This window comes from Apostichopus japonicus, chromosome 21 (genome assembly GCF_037975245.1).
Source record: "Apostichopus japonicus isolate 1M-3 chromosome 21, ASM3797524v1, whole genome shotgun sequence".
Taxonomy (NCBI): domain Eukaryota; kingdom Metazoa; phylum Echinodermata; class Holothuroidea; order Aspidochirotida; family Stichopodidae; genus Apostichopus; species Apostichopus japonicus.
Window position 1 is genome coordinate 3,862,866 of NC_092581.1, and position 19,366 is coordinate 3,882,231.

General features: G+C 35.7%; 1 protein-coding gene across 3 annotated transcripts in view; it reads right to left on the reverse strand.

Annotated features, from left to right (window-relative positions):
• LOC139962849 (patatin-like phospholipase domain-containing protein 7) overlaps positions 1–18,091 on the reverse strand; it is a 42,512-nt gene extending 24,421 nt beyond the window's left edge. For 2 of the 3 annotated variants that reach the window (XM_071963230.1, XM_071963228.1), the window contains exons 1-5: positions 15,653–15,792; positions 13,611–13,678; positions 5,606–5,774; positions 3,225–3,305; positions 273–401 (exon numbers count right to left, since the gene is read on the reverse strand). In XM_071963230.1, coding sequence (XP_071819331.1) covers positions 273–401; positions 3,225–3,305; positions 5,606–5,774; positions 13,611–13,663 — 432 coding nt within the window. In that variant the 5' untranslated portion in view covers positions 13,664–13,678; positions 15,653–15,792. Of the gene's footprint in view, positions 1–272; positions 402–3,224; positions 3,306–5,605; positions 5,775–13,610; positions 13,679–15,652; positions 15,793–17,901 lie in introns of those variants that run through there. The other variant, XM_071963229.1, reaches the window with a different exon arrangement.
• Between the last annotated feature and the right edge of the window lie 1,275 nt (positions 18,092–19,366).

The window sequence follows — 19,366 nt, forward strand, 5'->3', positions numbered from 1 at the left end:
TATTATTTCATGCAGTGAATTCATGAGTGATTTCGAGTTGGAATGAATCATTAGGCGTATTGGATTTAGGAATGTGTCATAATACATCATAAGAGAGGACTAACAGCTTGATAAATGCCATAGTTACAATTAGTAAAGGCAACATTTTTCGACCATGTCGACCCACTGCATATCTACTATCCATTGATGAACCCTCTTATAGCCCCCCCCCCCAACACGTCACACCCCTGTTCCTGCTACTCAATATGGTTTTCAACACATAATATTCTCACCTGCATCAGTTGAAATGCAAACATTCTATCACTTTGTGCCAGCTTCAAGAATTCCTCATTACTGAACCAGTGTACTATTGTCTTTTCTTTCGCCATGGCAACAATGTCAGTATAATGATCTACATTACCCTGCAAAACAAAAACACGTTCGAATCGGTGGTACCATTTACCAGAGGTATGCAGAGAGATATATAAATATTTCACAAAGTTTAAACCAAGATTGCTTGATAGTTATCGAGATACTCCTCTAGATGAACCAGTCACCATGTGTGCCCCCACCCTCCCCCCCAACAAATATCACACACACCCTCCAATGATATGTGCTGCAATACACTTTTCACATGCGCTTAATTTTAACCATGTGGGAAAGCACACAATATGGGCGTGGGCAAAGATTTTGAGGCACATATACATGCACATCACAAGCAAGCAAATTTGGGAGCTAGCTGAACACAATATACCTCGAGGTCCATTGTACACTGTTATTGGCTGGGTGTGCCCGGTAGTTGTAGCACTTTAAATAGTTCTTGCTCGCGTTTGCAGCGATTTTGGAGCGCAAAATTGAATGCAAGTTAGAGAGAGGAAGTACACTTACATTCTATCTGGAATGTATCTCAGGCACTAGTGTGGGTCCAGGGGCGAAGAGTTTAAAGCACAACATACATATGAGACAAAGAATTTCAATTTTTTTCAATTTCTAAGGAATTTATTTCAAAGCCCTGTTGTGAAGCCTCCAAAAATTGTAGGAATTAGATAGATAGATAGTGAGATATTTCATATTCATCTATAGCTACTTGGAATTTACAACAAGGAATTTAAATTCTGTCGAAGACATTCCAAGCCTGGAAAGGCAAAGGGCTTTTAGACAGTTACTTTGTAGCTATTTTAAATTAAGTCACAGAAATACATTCCAGAGAGGAATTCAGTTTCATTTAAATGTTTTTCAAAACAGTGGGCGGAGTGACCTGATAGCCCCTATATTACCAAAATCTGGGAAATAAGTTACGAAAAATCAATGAAGTATATGTCATGAAATAATATGGAACTTACTCTGTTTTCTTCCTTTAAATCCCATATAGCCAGATAGCTAAGCTAATGGGTAATGGTTAGATTTGAAGGCATGCATGGAAGGTGCCTTTCCCTTCCCCTCCCCCACCTGTAGTTCCTCACACTCTGTTATAAAAACCATAGTTTAATAAGTAGGCAACCTATGAAGTTGCAGATCTCATCGCAATAGTTGGTATATGACTATTATGATGCTATCATTACGAAGGCACATCTTGTACACCAGAAAATGTACTTCACTACGTGGGTAAAAAAAAACACTTTGTCTTTTACCCTCATTGACGACATAAACTTTGTTGTTTTTACGTTTTACAAGTAATTACGTGCGTACCAAAAACGGGGAAAATGTTTTTCTTTATGTTTCTATGTATCACCTGTGTTGTGCATGGATGAAACACGTCACGACTGACTAGTGATAGTTGTTAAAACTAACAAGAATGGCGTGAAAACAGTAAACTTTAAAAGCTGTTATGACAAAAAGATTCTCATCATAATAGCCAGACCACGCCTAGATGTGAGTTTAGTAATGAATATGCAACACTAATACTAAATGAGGGTATTAAAGAACCAGAAAGACAGTTAGCTTTGTGATTCATTGCCATAAAATTTGCTCACAGTTCCAAATAACTATCTGATTAATGTAAAGCAAGTGAGTTAAATTTGTCCAAGAACTAAGTGAGAACCAGAAATGATTTGTAGAAATCCCTTTTGGACATCAACCTTGTCATTCACTCCTAAGGATTTTACAGTATAGAATTTCAAACCAAAATGTTTCAATATCCAGAAGAGCAGTCTTCTAATGTGAAGTGTATACATACTTTACCGATTTTGAGCTAGCAAATACCAGCTTTAATAATTTTCGAGAGATACATGGCATTGTTTATACACTGTGGAATATTTTTAAGAGAATGCGCAATTTTTCCAACATTTGAGATAACCGTTTGACCCATTGAGCCAGTTTGTGCCCATTTGAGATAACCTGTTGATCCCTTGAAGTTCAGAGAGTGAAAACTGATAGGAGGTTTAAGTGCACGTTTAAAGCAAGAATATGAACTCTGAAGCAGAGTTCATTACCTGGATGACAGGTATTTTGACCATTGAAGACCTATAGCGCCCCGTCACAGACCTAACCTGAACTTAATTTGACCATTGAAACTATGTTTACCAAAAGAAAATCATAGCATTGTAGAATTCACAGAATAATTGTAGCTTTGATTTTGGAGTTATCATGTTTAAAAATTTTTCAGACTTTGATGCCTGTTGACCTCATATGACCTTTGACCTATAACAATTTCAAAAGGATTATTGCATTCACCAAGCTGGATCTATATACTAAGTATGAAGTTCAAAACAGGTTCACTCTTTTGTTATCGTGTTTACAAGATTTTCAGACTTCACCTAAATGTTGACTGCAAATGACCTTTGCCCTTCACCAATTTTCAATAAGGTTCATGTACTCAACAAGCTCAATTTGCATAGTATGTATGAAGTTTTACAGAGATGCAGCTTTTGAGTTGCGTGTTCACAAAGTTGTCAGACTTTGATCTCTGTTGACCACTAATGACAAATGAACTTCATCGATGCATCCACATACCAAGTATGTATAAATTAATCTACCATAAACATTTAGAGTTGACATGTTAACAAGCAACTGTCACATACACACATACATACACGCACACATACACGCACACACACGCCATCACATTGTTTCCTTTTGACTCTGGCAAGGCTAAATTAAAACAGAAATTGATAATGATCGAGCTGCCACAAAACTCTCACTTAAGAAAATCTGCTTTTGTTAAACGTTAAACGTTGAAATTGTGTGTATGGCCATGTGCAAACCTTAACTACGGATATATTTGGTCATGATAGTAACTAACTTACCGTCAACGTGTTAGCAATGGATAAATGGCCAAAGATAAATTCTTTTCTTCGCACAACCCTGATAACTTCTCTTTCATCAGGCTGAAAAAAACCAAAGATATGTTCAACATAAATGAAACCTGAAGGCACTCAATACCATTCCACCACTTCTTCAGTTTTCCGATAAACAACATATTTTAGCCAACACTTTCTTTGTTTGGTTTTGATAGTCACACATCAAAGGTTGTTACCCCTCCCCGCCTGAAATTACAGCAACTATCTCATGCATAATCTATACACCTTGAAGTTTACTTCATGTTGGTACAAAATGACTGTGAAGTGCTCATCCAGCACCAGGCATTAATTAATGCAGTAGCTTTTTGAAAGATAGAACAGATTTTGTCCTCTCTTTAATCAACCTTAATCAAACCAGCATTCTGAATTTTCGTCGAACCGAAGTATACAACTGTTGTTGTTACAACAGGCCCGCAGCCAGTTTGAATTTGGATGGGGCCAAATATATTGCGTGATGTCCAACCTGCAGAGAATGTTTGTTTTGCAGGTAAGAGGGCGTAGAAGCGACTTTTCCATGATCGTTGCAGCTACAAGTACCAGCTTTCAGTTTTAGCAGGCAATGCAAACAAATCCACCTGTTTTAAATGCTTTATACATATTTCGATGTGCGTCTTGGCATTGTGAGACATTCTGATGTCAAAATATAATATACAAATAAAAATATAATACAGATGCCCATGTAAGATGATTGGGATAAACTGCTAAACACTTTGCAGGATACATACATTACAAGCTTAAAACAGCAATCTCTAAAATAGTTGAGCCATGTCACAATATAACTTCATTAAGTAACTCAAATCATACTCTGGCTCTAACTATAGTAATGACCAAGCGCAAAGACGACTGGCCAATTGGTAAGACACCAATTTCTTTTTTATCACCTCAGGGTGCTAGTTCAGTAAGCCAACATCCCTTCTAAATATCAGTCAATGTCCATCATAACGTGTAAGGAATATAACTACAAACCTTGAAATTTACCTTGAACTCTCCCAAAATATTAATTAGAACAAAATTATTTTGAAGACGTGAGAGTTAAGGTTAAGGTGGTAACACTTGGTAGAGTGCACATTACTGTAAAAACACTCAATGGCGCTGAACAACAAAAACAGTTATAAAAACGATTTCTTAAATAAATGAGTATTTAAAGCAACTTTAAAAGTTCTGATGGTCTTCGAAATTTTTGTTTCGACAGGGAGAGCGTTCCAAAGTCTGGGGCTAGCGACGCTGAAAGAGCCCATGAGCATAGGTGTAGGAGGCGGGGGGGGGGGGGGCTGGGGAGGCTGCAGCCCCCCAACCAACTGTTTTGGTGAAAATTTGTGCAATATGCTGAGGATTTTTCGGGCACCTACTGGAGGAAGAATAATTTGCAGTGTGTTTTTCATTTTTTGGGGGTGAAAATTCAGCAATATGCTGAGAATTTTTCGGGCATCTACTGAAAGAAGAATAATTTGCAATGTGTTTTTCAATTTTTTCGGTGAAAGTTTGGGCAATATGCTGATAATTTTTTGGGGCACCTACTGAAAGAAGAATAATTTGCAGTGTGTTTTTCAATATTTTGGGTGAAAGTTTGGACAATATGCTGAGAATTTTTCAGGCACCTACCAGTGGCGGAGCATCCATACAGTCAGAGGGGGCGGATGCCCCCCTGATGGACTCAAAAGGTCTGCTGGTGCCCTTTTCAGCTAGTTACCACTTTTTACGTATTCGCGATTATTGACTTTTTCATTGCGCTCTCAAATACCTATTGCGATTGTCACGTTTTTTTGGTGCAATTTTCTGACCAATGGCGATGACAGTACCTATTTATTCTTTGTTTATCGCAAATTATCTAGGCCTGGAAAGGGTCATTCAAGGGAGAATCTTTACTCAAAAAAAGTCTGTACGTTCCGCGCCAACCTGTGATGGCGCTCCGCTTAGACAGTGTCGACCCCCTGACCAATTCCCCTAGCTCCACCACTGGCACCTACTGAAAGAAGAATAATTTGCAATGTGTTTTTCAATGGTTAAACTTATATTTTTATTATTATTGTTGTTGTAACGACTTCCCCAATAATTATAACCAATATGGAAGGGTAATAACATGGAAAATGATTTTATGTTATTTGCATGTGATGTAATAACCGATGCATGCCTGTATGATATGCACATTAACATGTGGAAAGCGCGCGGAGCGCGCGAAAAACTTTGGTTATATTTTTTCGGGCAAGTCGTTACAGCCCTCCCCCCCCCCAATCAAATGAGGCTCCTACACCTATGCCCATGAGTGCGTTGGTAACAGTGACATCTCACTGAAATTTATATATCACACATAGCTAAGTAAAACTTACACTTCCTTCTTTTGGTACAGACAGCTCCAATAATCCACTTTCCACAAAGTAAACATTTTTGTTTAGGTCTCCTTTGGTTTTGTCCAATTGGTCACCTGTTGAAATATCTTTTTTTGCAAACAAATAGCTCAGCTGTTCCATTGGGTCATCTTTAGAGTCTCGAGAATATCTGGCAATGATGCAAATAGAAGTGTCACAGCGGTATGTGCCCAAGAAATAAGGACAAACAAAACTTCAATCAAACAGAGCAGAACTTCATCTGGTTAGATAACTGCTACTGAATACAATTGGTGAAAGTTACATCTTACATAGACTTTGACAATGGATTACAGAGGATGGGAGAGAGAGTTAATCTGTCCATATATTTACCTTTCTAGTTAACAGAGGTTGAGCTATAAATTAAGAAATTACCACACAATGACACCATTGACAATTATATTCTACCAAAGGTTACTTAATTGGAGAGATCTGATATTAGATGTACATTCAGATGTAGGGCTTCTGTTAGAGAATTACTGTGGGGGTCAAAGTGTAAGTGATCTACTGGAACATGAGAGGTTGAAATATTTGTTACTATGTTTATGTTAGTAAACAGAAACTGTTAGCCTTTCTTGGAAGTGTGATGTAGGAGGACTTCCTGTCTGTGCTGCTAGCTAAGAGATTGTAAAGGTGAAACTAGGGTAAGGGGAAGGTGAAGATAATGGTAAAATGCTCAATGTTATATAAGCAACCCGGTTGGCGATTTAACTCTTTTCAAGTCGTAATAATCAGCGAATATTCAGAGTATTTCGTCCCGTATAATGATGGTATGTGACTTGGCGTGTTTGCATGAGAAATATGTGCTCCCACTTTAACTAATTTGCGTATACAGTGCATAGACTAGCTATTTGCGTGTGTGTCGGTCTTTTGACAATGAAGTTTTGGCTTGTAAAAGCGAAACTGTACATGTAGTGCGGGTTTATACGGGCGGACACTCTCAATCTGAGATAGATTGGAGATAAAATCCTCCCTATCCTGCATGGACTGTCGCAAAATAGCATAACCATTCACACCAGATCAAATTACAACGTCGCCGATAGCCGGTAGTTAGCTCAAACGGTTAATGGCAATGATGACATCATTCCTGAATTTCTAAATGAAATTGTAGGCTAGGCTAGGCTAGGTTGGCCTGTCTCTGGTGTGAAAGAACTGGTCACAGTGGCGTGGAAGTGTATGGGTGGCTCAATCGTAAGTCAATGGGAAAGCGTTCAGTCGGGGAATTTTAAAATTAGAAGTATTTATCAATACAACCCTGCGTTTTGACCTATTTATAGACCTAATTACAGTCTTAATAATATGAACCGATTGATGGAGTAGGGCAAACTGTCATTGACTGGAAGTGCAGGGGTCACCAAGGGGAGAACATCCGGATTGTAATAGTAAAGGAAACCTTATCATACTGGTCCAAAGGAGAACACCTTACAGCTGTCTTTATCCTTCGTCCCTGATCATACTAATAAGGAAGAACACGTTACTATGATATTCATCCTAAGTGCCTCATTATACTAGAAGGAAGAACACATTACAATGACATTCATCCTAAGTGCCTCATCATACTAGAAGGAAGAACACTTTACAATGATATTCATCCTAAGTGCCTCATCATACTAGAAGGAAGAACACTTTACAATGATATTCATCCTAAGTGCCTCATCATACTAGAAGGAAGAACACATTACAATGATATTCATAGTGCCTCATCATACCAGAAGGAAGAACACATTACAATGCTATACATCCTAAGTGCCTCATCATACTAGAAGGAAGAACACTTTACAATGATTAATGATATTCATCCTAAGTGCCTGATAATACTAGAAGGAAGAACACATTACAATGATATTGATCCTAAGTGCCTCATCATACTTATAGGAAGAACACTTTACAATGATATTCATCCTAAGTGCCTCATCATACTTATAAGGAAGAACACTTTACAATGATATTCATCCTAAGTGCCTCATCATACTAGAAGGAAGAACACATTACAATGATATTCATCCTAAGTGCCTCATCATACTTATAAGGAAGAACACTTTACAATGATATTCATCCTAAGTGCCTCATCATACTTATAGGAAGAACACTTTACAATGATATTCATCCTAAGTGCCTCATCATACTTATAAGGAAGAACACGTTATAATTATATTCATCCTAAGTGCCTCACCATACTTATAAGGAAGAACACTTTACAATGATATTCATCCTAAGTGCCTCATCATACTAGAAGGAAGAACACATTACAATGATATTCATCCTAAGTGCCTCATCATACTTATAAGGAAGAACACTTTACAATGATATTCATCCTAAGTGCCTCATCATACTAGAAGGAAGAACACATTACAATGATATTCATCCTAAGTGCCTCATCATACTAGAAGGAAGAACACTTTACAATGATGAATGATATTCATCCTAAGTGCCTCATAATACTAGAAGGAAGAACATATTACAATGATATTCATCCTAAGTGCCTCATCATACTTATAAGGAAGAACACTTTACAATGATATTCATCCTAAGTGCCTCATCATACTTATAAGGAAGAACACGTTATAATTATATTCATCCTAAGTGCCTCACCATACTTATAAGGAAGAACACGTTACAATGATATTGATCCTAAGTGCCTCATCATACTAGAAGGAAGAACACTTTACAATGATATTCATCCTAAATGCCTCATCATACTAGAAGGAAGAACACGTTGTATTGATATTCATCCTAAGTGTCTCATCATACTAGAAGGAAGAACACGTTGTAATAATATATGTCTAATATCAGACACCAATTATAGTACATACTATTAGTGTATAAGTAATTCCTGAATGTTACCGTATGTATAAGGATTAGTATGAGCAATGTTCGTCAATGGAGCATTTTTACGTTGGAACATTTAGCCTAATTCCCCCTTAATGAACTTTGACCTACAAACCCTGAGCACCCCAAAAATCCTACCACTTAAGGATCAGAGTCATTGTGCCCAAGAGTGACAGATATCTATTAAGACTTACCAGAGAAAAGATTCTGTAACACCTATTTGTCACTATGCTTCCAAGTATGAATATAATAGCACACATGGTTCAAACTTTATTGACACTTGAAGTTTATATTAAGCCTCGAGTGTTGGTTTTGGGTAGACGACTTGGGGGCTAAAAAGTGTCTTTTTCACTGTACCCCTGATCATGGCCGTATATAAATGCATGATCGTTTAAGACCACCCCACCTTCTCATGGATTCAGAGTTGGCATGGGTAGGGAAGGATTCAATTTTTTCCACTAGTCGCAGGTCACAATTAAAATTCAGCATCCCTAAGCGATGGAAATTCGTCCTTCAGTCGCATAACCCTAAAATGCTGCAATACTGGGTGATTGGAGGGGAGCATTTGCAGCAATATCAAGTTTATTTTAAAGTAGAATAAGAGAAAAACTTGGTCATCCTAATTTTTAAGTTGATCTTTCTGGAGTATACGTTGAGGTAACTTAATGAGTTGTTAAATCCACAAATAAAACGAATAGGGTACTTGCAGATTGTGACTAATAGGCAAACCTAGGCATAAGCCTAACATTAGGCGTTAGGCTACTACTAGTACTGGCCTGGTCTACATGCTATACCAGCTTGCTATCCTGCCACAGCAACCATTCAGTTGGGACACAGGGTCATCTCGAAGGTCTTCTTCTGCATCTGACATATCTGACGACTCAGCTAGATCCCGAAGCGTCACAATTGCACAGGTGTCGCACCATAATTAATTGCTCCCATTGACTTACACACTGAACTTGTCACTTTCCAAGGCCGGTAGAGCATAGCTAGAAATTTTCAACTGACATATCCTACGCACCATATGATAGCTGACGGCTTGAGCTATCACAGCACTTTCAACTTTTGCCACCATGACCGTTTATATAGATTTTGAGCTCAAAGTTTAGCATAGTGCTCCCCGACCCTTTGCCAGCTGTCGCTGCAGAATCTTCTTGTTTCACCCAAGATTTTCTAAAATACCTTAAATCAACTTCAATCTTCCAGATTTTGAAACCGTCAGTGTTTATTTCATCATCTTTAACATCAAAGCATTAAAAATGATGATGACTCAGAAAATTCCACACAACAAACAATACAGTAGGGCTATTTCCGACGGTGTGATACCTGTAAATGAATAAACGATTTACAACTAATATGAGAACGCCATTCCACTATTCCCTTTGCTGGTTGTACGGAATTGTAAGTGTGGAATTGTAAGTACAATGAACATAATTCTTCTTAAAAAAATACAAACAGGTGGTAGTATGACAAAGTTTCTGGATTTTGAAAATCGGAAGATTTGGGGTCAAATTTCCCCTAATTTTTCACCATTTTCACGCCATTTCATGTGATAATTCATATGGCCATTCACCCTAAGACCTAACCTTCTCAAGCTATGTTTCTGAAGTATCAAAACATTGGTAAGTGCATAAAAAATTATTTTGGAAGATGATGAGCAATTATTTAAATTTTCGTGAAATTTTTGAACTAAAGCAAACATTCAACCAAAATATCAGCAATAAATTTCAATACACAATTCACCCTTAGTCAGGTACCATATCAGTAACTCCAATAGTAAACTAAATGCTAAGAAAAAGCCCTATGGCACTGTCAATAATTGGGTCCAGTAAACGTTGACTCAAAATGATTTGTGCCCAAAATGGTCCAAACAAACATTTGGTTCCCAAAAGTGCGTCCGACAAAGTTTTCGGTCCAAATGGCCTTAAACTATACAAGACCACATGTACCAGCTATGAACCAACTGTTCTCCAAGTTTGGATACAAACCGATTTTATTGCAATTTTAAAATTTTGGCACTTGCAAAAAAATACAACTAGATAGATAGATAGATAGATAGATAGATAGATAGATAGATAGATAGATAGATAGATAGATAGATAGATAGATAGATAGATAGATAGATAGATAGATAGATAGATAGATAGATAGATAGATAGATAGATAGATAGATAGATAGATAGATAGATAGATAGATAGATAGATAGATAGATAGATAGATAGATAGATAGATAGATAGATAGATAGATAGATAGATAGATAGATAGATAGATAGATAGATAGATAGATAGATAGATAGATAGATAGATAGATAGATAGATAGATAGATAGATAGATAGATAGATAGATAGATAGATAGATAGATAGATAGATAGATAGATAGATAGATAGATAGATAGATAGATAGATAGATAGATAGATAGATAGATAGATAGATAGATAGATAGATAGATAGATAGATAGATAGATAGATAGATAGATAGATAGATAGATAGATAGATAGATAGATAGATAGATAGATAGATAGATAGATAGATAGATAGATAGATAGATAGATAGATAGATAGATAGATAGATAGATAGATAGATAGATAGATAGATAGATAGATAGATAGATAGATAGATAGATAGATAGATAGATAGATAGATAGATAGATAGATAGATAGATAGATAGATAGATAGATAGATAGATAGATAGATAGATAGATAGATAGATAGATAGATAGATAGATAGATAGATAGATAGATAGATAGATAGATAGATAGATAGATAGATAGATAGATAGATAGATAGATAGATAGATAGATAGATAGATAGATAGATAGATAGATAGATAGATAGATAGATAGATAGATAGATAGATAGATAGATAGATAGATAGATAGATAGATAGATAGATAGATAGATAGATAGATAGATAGATAGATAGATAGATAGATAGATAGATAGATAGATAGATAGATAGATAGATAGATAGATAGATAGATAGATAGATAGATAGATAGATAGATAGATAGATAGATAGATAGATAGATAGATAGATAGATAGATAGATAGATAGATAGATAGATAGATAGATAGATAGATAGATAGATAGATAGATAGATAGATAGATAGATAGATAGATAGATAGATAGATAGATAGATAGATAGATAGATAGATAGATAGATAGATAGATAGATAGATAGATAGATAGATAGATAGATAGATAGATAGATAGATAGATAGATAGATAGATAGATAGATAGATAGATAGATAGATAGATAGATAGATAGATAGATAGATAGATAGATAGATAGATAGATAGATAGATAGATAGATAGATAGATAGATAGATAGATAGATAGATAGATAGATAGATAGATAGATAGATAGATAGATAGATAGATAGATAGATAGATAGATGGAGAGATTGTTAGATAGACAGACAGATAGATAGACAGACAGACAGACATACAGGCAGGCAGACAAACAGTCTATAAGTTAACTGCAGTAATTTATTTAAACCTCAAGTAAACGATCAATCTTAATATAAATATAGGTTTCTGAATAATTGTAAAAACATTTCATTTTAATGCAAAAAGTATTATAATACTAATCATCATCTACGACAAGTTATAAAATAAGATATAAGATTTAAATTCGGAAAGTTATCCATCGATTTTTTTTTAATAACGGTACAAAAATAATATTCTGGTCGTTGACTTCATTTTGATCAACATTTTACCTTTTCTAGGAGAAGAAGCCATAGGAGCACGATTAATCTAAAACATTCTTAGATAGATAGATAGATAGATAGATAGATAGATAGATAGATAGATAGATAGATAGATAGATAGATAGATAGATAGATAGATAGATAGATAGATAGATAGATAGATAGATAGATAGATAGATAGATAGATAGATAGATAGATAGATAGATAGATAGATAGATAGATAGATAGATAGATAGATAGATAGATAGATAGATAGATAGATAGATAGATAGATAGATAGATAGATAGATAGATAGATAGATAGATAGATAGATAGATAGATAGATAGATAGATAGATAGATAGATAGATAGATAGATAGATGGAGAGATTGTTAGATAGACAGACAGATAGATAGACAGACAGACAGACATACAGGCAGGCAGACAAACAGACATACAGACAGGCAGCCAGACAGACAGATAGACAGATAGGCAGATAGATAGGAGTTTTTGACACAAATAGACGTTTGACTTGTACCCATGTGAGCTTTGACCGCGGTTCCCATGGCAGTTCCCATATGAAGGTTCCATGTCAATTAAATCTTTCCCATGGGAGTTATAGCAAAACTATAGCAAAACAAAAAGTTATAGCATATACAGACTGCGAGGCAAAAGGGTTCACGCTGGGGTACATTATACCCAAGTTTGAAGAAATCACACAAATGTCACAACCAAACATATACGCACACACAGACACATACACACCAATAGAATTTTCTGCGGATTCTATTGAATGACATCCGAGGACATGAAACTCCTTGTTCAGATATCCTCAGTTAGAATACAAAAGAAGTGAGTCCACGCAAACGCATTGTTCTACTTCTATCTTGACAGTTTGCTCTCATTTCTGATTTATCAAAGTTAAATTGTATTCATTTGATTTCGATAAGTACGTTATCAGATGTGTAAATACGCAGAATATTGTCGGACACCGTTGAAATCGTCATTGATAATATGAATAAATCTACTTACCAATGAATTATAAACTTTGTGTTAGAGAAGAAATACGTCATAGCATTTGTATTGATTGTAAATAGTTTGAATCAAACCCTATATTGTAGAATTACTTACTTTTACTGAATGTATAAATTTTTGTTTCGTCGTTTTCTACTGCTTTAGTTATGACAATTGTTCATTGCTTAAAACTTCACTTTAAGCATGTTCATAATGCCACACGCGTTGTAAGGGAGGAGCAAACCCAACCTTTTCCTACATCTTTATTTAAATATAAGGCAAACATGTTTGTGATGAAGAACTCCGCCAAAGGTCTTAGATAAATCTTGCCCCGTTTGAATGATTTCAGAATTTCCGATTTGGTATTTGTTAGGTCTTTTGTTAATCAAAGCAAAGAAATAGTAAAATATTGTAATACTTTACCCTCCCTGAAGGATTTTCTTTAACTCTGTCTTTAAGGTCATTGCATCTGCCATTTTGTATGGATGAAACTGGAAATAAATGCAAGTAAGATATTAAGCCGTAGAGGTCAGAAAATGCAATAAATGAACAAAAACTATATCTGGGGTTGTAGAGGATTGTAGAGGTATTAGAGTATATGTGTCCCACATAATCCTTAGGGTGGGGTCCTATAAATTCTTCATACTTTTGTTTTACATTATCAGTCACAATACTTTTAGTTTGTTGCTTAATGTTGCTCTTTTAAGAAACAAGAACAAAGGGTTGGGGGTTACGGAATTTAGAGAAAGTGGAAATAAGCAATGGAAATAAGCAACTGTAAAAAAATAAACGTTATAATAACTAATAAATGACAAATCTGGATACAACATGATGGAGTATTACTCAGAACAATAAATAAGGAAATTTATATAGTCTGCCATTATGATGATAAATGTATAATAAATACAGACAATATATTAATTAACACTGTTAACATTTAGAACAATGACTTATTCTTTTTCAAGCAACGATTGACGCCTAACGATATGAAAGAAAAGCTGAACAGTATAAACATCAACACGAACGACGTATATATTAGTGTTTACACGGGTCCAAAAATCGGGAACCGGGTACCCGACAGCCGTTACCCGTCGGGTATCCGGGTACCCGGGAAAAAAATGTTTCCTCTCGTGTTTCACGATTTTCAAGAAATTACATATTGGATGCTAATATAAATGAAGTATTTTATCTACTGACAATGTTTTCATGTTCAAAAACGTATGTGTAAGGTAAGGTATAAAATCTTCCTCAATAATTTCTATTTGCTTTTTTTTCTGTCATAAACTTGTTAATTACTTAATATAATTACTAATTAACATTACTACTAATTAGAAGTAATGTTGTTAACATCGCACTGCCGCCGCTGCTTATGCAGGCTCTCCACGTCTATTGGATCACACCATAAAAATATCCAAGTTAGCTCCTAAACAGTTTTTACTACTACTATCTATTATGCAGGCCCAGGGTTTGCATTAGCCGCGAGATTACGCGATTCGCGCAATTTGATCGCATTTGAAATACACGATTTGTAAAATGCCACTTACGATTAATATTTTTTATTTATCCAGTCTATAATCCATAAACCTGTCGTAAAATTCCTTGCCAGCCTTTCCTTCTATGAAATAAACGAATGAATTAACAATCATTTCTTCCACATGGTAGCCTAACACCACACTAAGTCAATGCATGAGAAATCTAGCTAAACCTAACCATCTTTTTATTCGCTGAAATTGTGACGCAGTTATAAGATATCCATGGTACACATTAATTATTGCAGTTACGTTCGACCACGTGGTTGCCTAACACCACACTAAGTCAATGGGGTAATCTAGCATAGCCATTTGTTTATTAGCTGAAATTGTGACGCAGTTATATGATAGCTATGGAATAGTTTCGTTATTGCTATTATCTTCAACCACATGGTAGCCTAACACCACACTAAGTCAATGGGAAATCTGCCTAACCATCGGTTTGCATTTTTTTTTAAATCACACTACGTAGGATTCAATTATAAATTAGGAACCGGGTAGTATCGCGTCGGGGGGGGGGGGGGGTGTCTTCGTTATTGCTGTTATCTTCGACCACATATGTTAGCCTAACACCACACTAAGTCAATGGGAAATCTGCCTAACCGTAGGTTTGCAATCTTTTTTTTTTTAAATCACACTTTGCGTAGGATTCGGGTAATAAATTAGGAACCGGGTAGTATTGCGTCGGGCGGGTACCCGGATAACCCGTGCAAACACTAGTATATATATATAAATATATATATATATATTTATTTATATATATATTTATATATATATATATATAAATATATATATATATATAAATATATATATATATATAAATATATATATATACTACGATTGCAATTGTATATATATATATATATATATATATATATATATATATATATAAATATATATGACGATGATATGACTTCAATATATGACCTCAACTACCTTTTATGAAATCTCACGAATCAATCAAAGAATATAGTAACATTATAGCTCATTACACAACTTCTACTGTAAACTGTGCAACACACATAAGTCAATAGACAGAAAGGAACTACATGGTTCGTATTTATATATTTTTATGTTACTGGTAAAACGAGCAGTCGATATGGTTGGACTTTGTTTTTGGGGGACGCTTCACGAGGTGATAATGACTATCATGGAGCCGTGACTTAGATTGTTGACCTTATTATCATTGTGATATTTGCATTGTTCTCGATAAGTTGACTTAACCCGTACTTTATATCCAACGCATTTATTAGTCTATGTATCAGTGTATATAGACCTACACATAAAATAATAATCATAATGAAAAGAATAAAACATGACACTGATGTTTCTCAGGTATAGGTGTACTCTATCCATATAAGTACCTCATTTCTGCTTCTACGTCATTTGATAGAAAGAAGAAAAACAATAACTGTATAACATTCATGTTTTTTTATTATATTATTATTAGAATTACTATGAATTCGTTATATCTTTGTTTTTCTTCGATGTACTTTATTAAGTGAATAACAAAAGTAAAACTTTCCGCCATCTTTGCTAATTTAAATATCTCCCCCCCAACTTAAAGCCCCCCCCCCCCCTAAAAGGAAAAAGAAAACACACAAATGACCTGGCCTGGTAAAAAAATAGTTCCGTTCATATAGTCGCGTGCATGCAGCCTGGAGCAAAAAATTCTTGATGATCCTATGTAGCTGACAATGATTATTGAAAGGCCAAGGTGAAACTACTTTACAAGATCTTTTAAAAACTTAAATCAGGAAGAAAATGAAATCTACTTATAAAAATGACAGTCTAGATGGAAAATTTATTTTTAAACTAATGAAAGAAATACTGAGCACTTTGCAATTTGCATCTATCTTATTCCCACATTGCGTTTCTTGAGATATTGACAGTTGAAATTTTAACAGTTTGAATCAACAGTGAACTTGAAGCAAACAGATGAGATGATATAGTTGCGCACCAAGGGCAAAGTTGTTTCGTTTTTCTTTATTTTTTTAAACTTTTTTTAAAACTTTATTCTTTTGAGCTAGTTTGATTCCCAAAAGGTTCCATCATATGCTTAGGGTATGCGAATCTATCAATACTGTGTAAGTATATGTTAATGTTTCCCAATTTTGAAGAAGAACATTGTGTGCACATTTTGAAAACATCAAACATATTTGTCAGTGTGCATCTATGGCATCACATCTGTTTGCTTCAAGTTCACTTTTGATGCTAAACAGTATAACATTTCAAAGAAATCAATCAATCAATAAAACTGAACAAAAACAAGGGACACATGGGAATTGAACGCAAATTTCACCAGGAAACAAAGACTTTCTACTTTTTTCATTTGCTAAAAAGAAATTTCATTTGGTTTATCCCTTAATTTTTTTTCTCTCTTCATAACCGAACAAAAGATAAACAAAGATGAATACAGATCAGAGTGTACCTTTTGCAAAAGAAATTATATTGTATCTTATCAGAGGAAGTAGTTTTAACCATTAGGACAGCGCAATGTTTTTCTAAGAAATTAAGGGGAAAAACAAACACACTCAGATATATACACACATACGCGCATGCAGTACGTGTGGAAACGCGCATAATAATGCTAATATAATATAACCGCTGGCAGTAGTAGGAAATATGAATGGTTAGCCGATAGCTGATCATTTGGGGTTAGTAGTGAAGATATGGGACATAGTCATCATTACATGGATATTGAACATGAATGGATGTCAGAGGGGGGGGGGGGGACCACAGGGATACGATGAAGCCTTGCCATTTAAAAATATTCACAACAATACACAGCGTTCGTTGTTTATTGGCCAATGAAAAGCAGTGTTGCTCGAAAACTCGGAGCACGCTAGAGAATCTGTCGGGCCTGTTACCCATGAGGTTCAATCCCTGTACAACCTTCCTTATATATACACTGAGAACTTGCCGCTGTTCTGTAACGTATCGCTTACTTCCTCCGTGGCGGAAGGTAACAGCTGAGGATAGAGGAGTGTGAACAACCAATGGAGAGGAACACGCAGAATTTTTACACGACAGACTTCGCGTTAAGAAATTTTTTTAAAGTTTAAGTATACGCTCAGGTCGGGTTCGTGGTCAACGAAATGAAAGCCTTTCATGATCGCATGGAAATTTCGATATAAGATATATGGTCTTATTTGCAAAATATGTATGAGAGAAAGATGGTTTACCGTAACTGATATTTGCCCGCTTAGCGTATACGTTGTGAAAACTAAAAGAGTCCACCATCACATATCGCATGATTTCTTCAGTTATGTTACCTCAGAATAGGCTGAAGCACAGTCAAGCATTAAAGAACACTGGTCAGATATAGGTCGAAGCAAATCCGTGACTACTCATCTATTCAGTAATGGGGGCTTAATTAATTGGTTTGATAATACATGAAACTATCACAAACAGGCTCGGGGGCCTAATGTTAGCTATAACTTTGATATTTGGGTTGGACTTAATACACGTATAGGCTTTAAGATAGTTATAGGAATTATATCATTGTTGTAGTTATCCTAAGTATGCTAAGTGCTATTGTTATGCTTAACTGTTAATTCGAGGAATGTTAACTAGCGGTACTTCATTGTTCGTATTTATTGTCTGTACTGTGTATTATCTTCTTGTGTGTCAGTCTATACGATTTTCCGTCGAGAGGCTTTTACAACTCCGATGTGTAGTAACTAAGGCAGCCGTTTTACTCACCTGATGTAACATTGCCATGGTCATACCAGGGTAAGAGCAGCAGCTCCCTGGTCATACGGTCACATACAGTCACAGTCTCGCCGTACTGTAAATGAGACTGTAGTTGGCTCATATAATCTTTGGTGACTTTTCGTAAAAATAAAGTACATACTTAATAAAGTTATGTAGCACGTATGCAAATCAAATCTGTATTTAGGCTCTGACTTCTGCTTGCATGGGTCATACTCTCCGGACCCGGCCAAGTCCCTGCACTGTATCGGGGCGGGGGGGGGGGGGGGGGTGGGCTGCTTTCACCACTACGTTGATTTGAATGGAACACGCTGCTATTATGTGTGGTTATATATAACCCCCTCTTCATCGCAACACATCTTACACTAATTGTCCCACTTGAAACAAATAGTTACCCCCTTTTTATATATATTTATCGGCTTGTGGGGACAACAGGAGTTACGATGGGCCCAACTTTCAAACTTGTTTTTCTTGCAAAAGGTGTAAACAATAGAGTAATAGTATTCGAATAAAGGGTGGGTCAGATTCATGCATGACCCTTGTTTTCATCAATGCCCCCCCCCACCTCCCCCTTCCCCCAAATCTGTCCGATATGAACAATGTTGAAGGTAGCTACCAAAGGTAACGTGGGGGGGGGGGGCGTCGGTGTTGCAAATACGTGCGTCATATTAGACACACACTGTTGCATTATACTTACTAAAGTTGTGAACGATTACGGTAGTTTATAACAAAATTGATTTTGCCAGTAGTTCAACAATCGTATTTTTGCATGCGATTGGACATTATATTTCCTAAATTAATCTTGTAACCATTCTTGTAAGTCCCCCCAAGAACATCAGATACACATTGTTCTCATTAAAGCAGCGTTTTGTTATAGCACATGAAATATGATTGCAAATCTGTTGTGATGCATCGAAATTAAAGCATGACATCAAA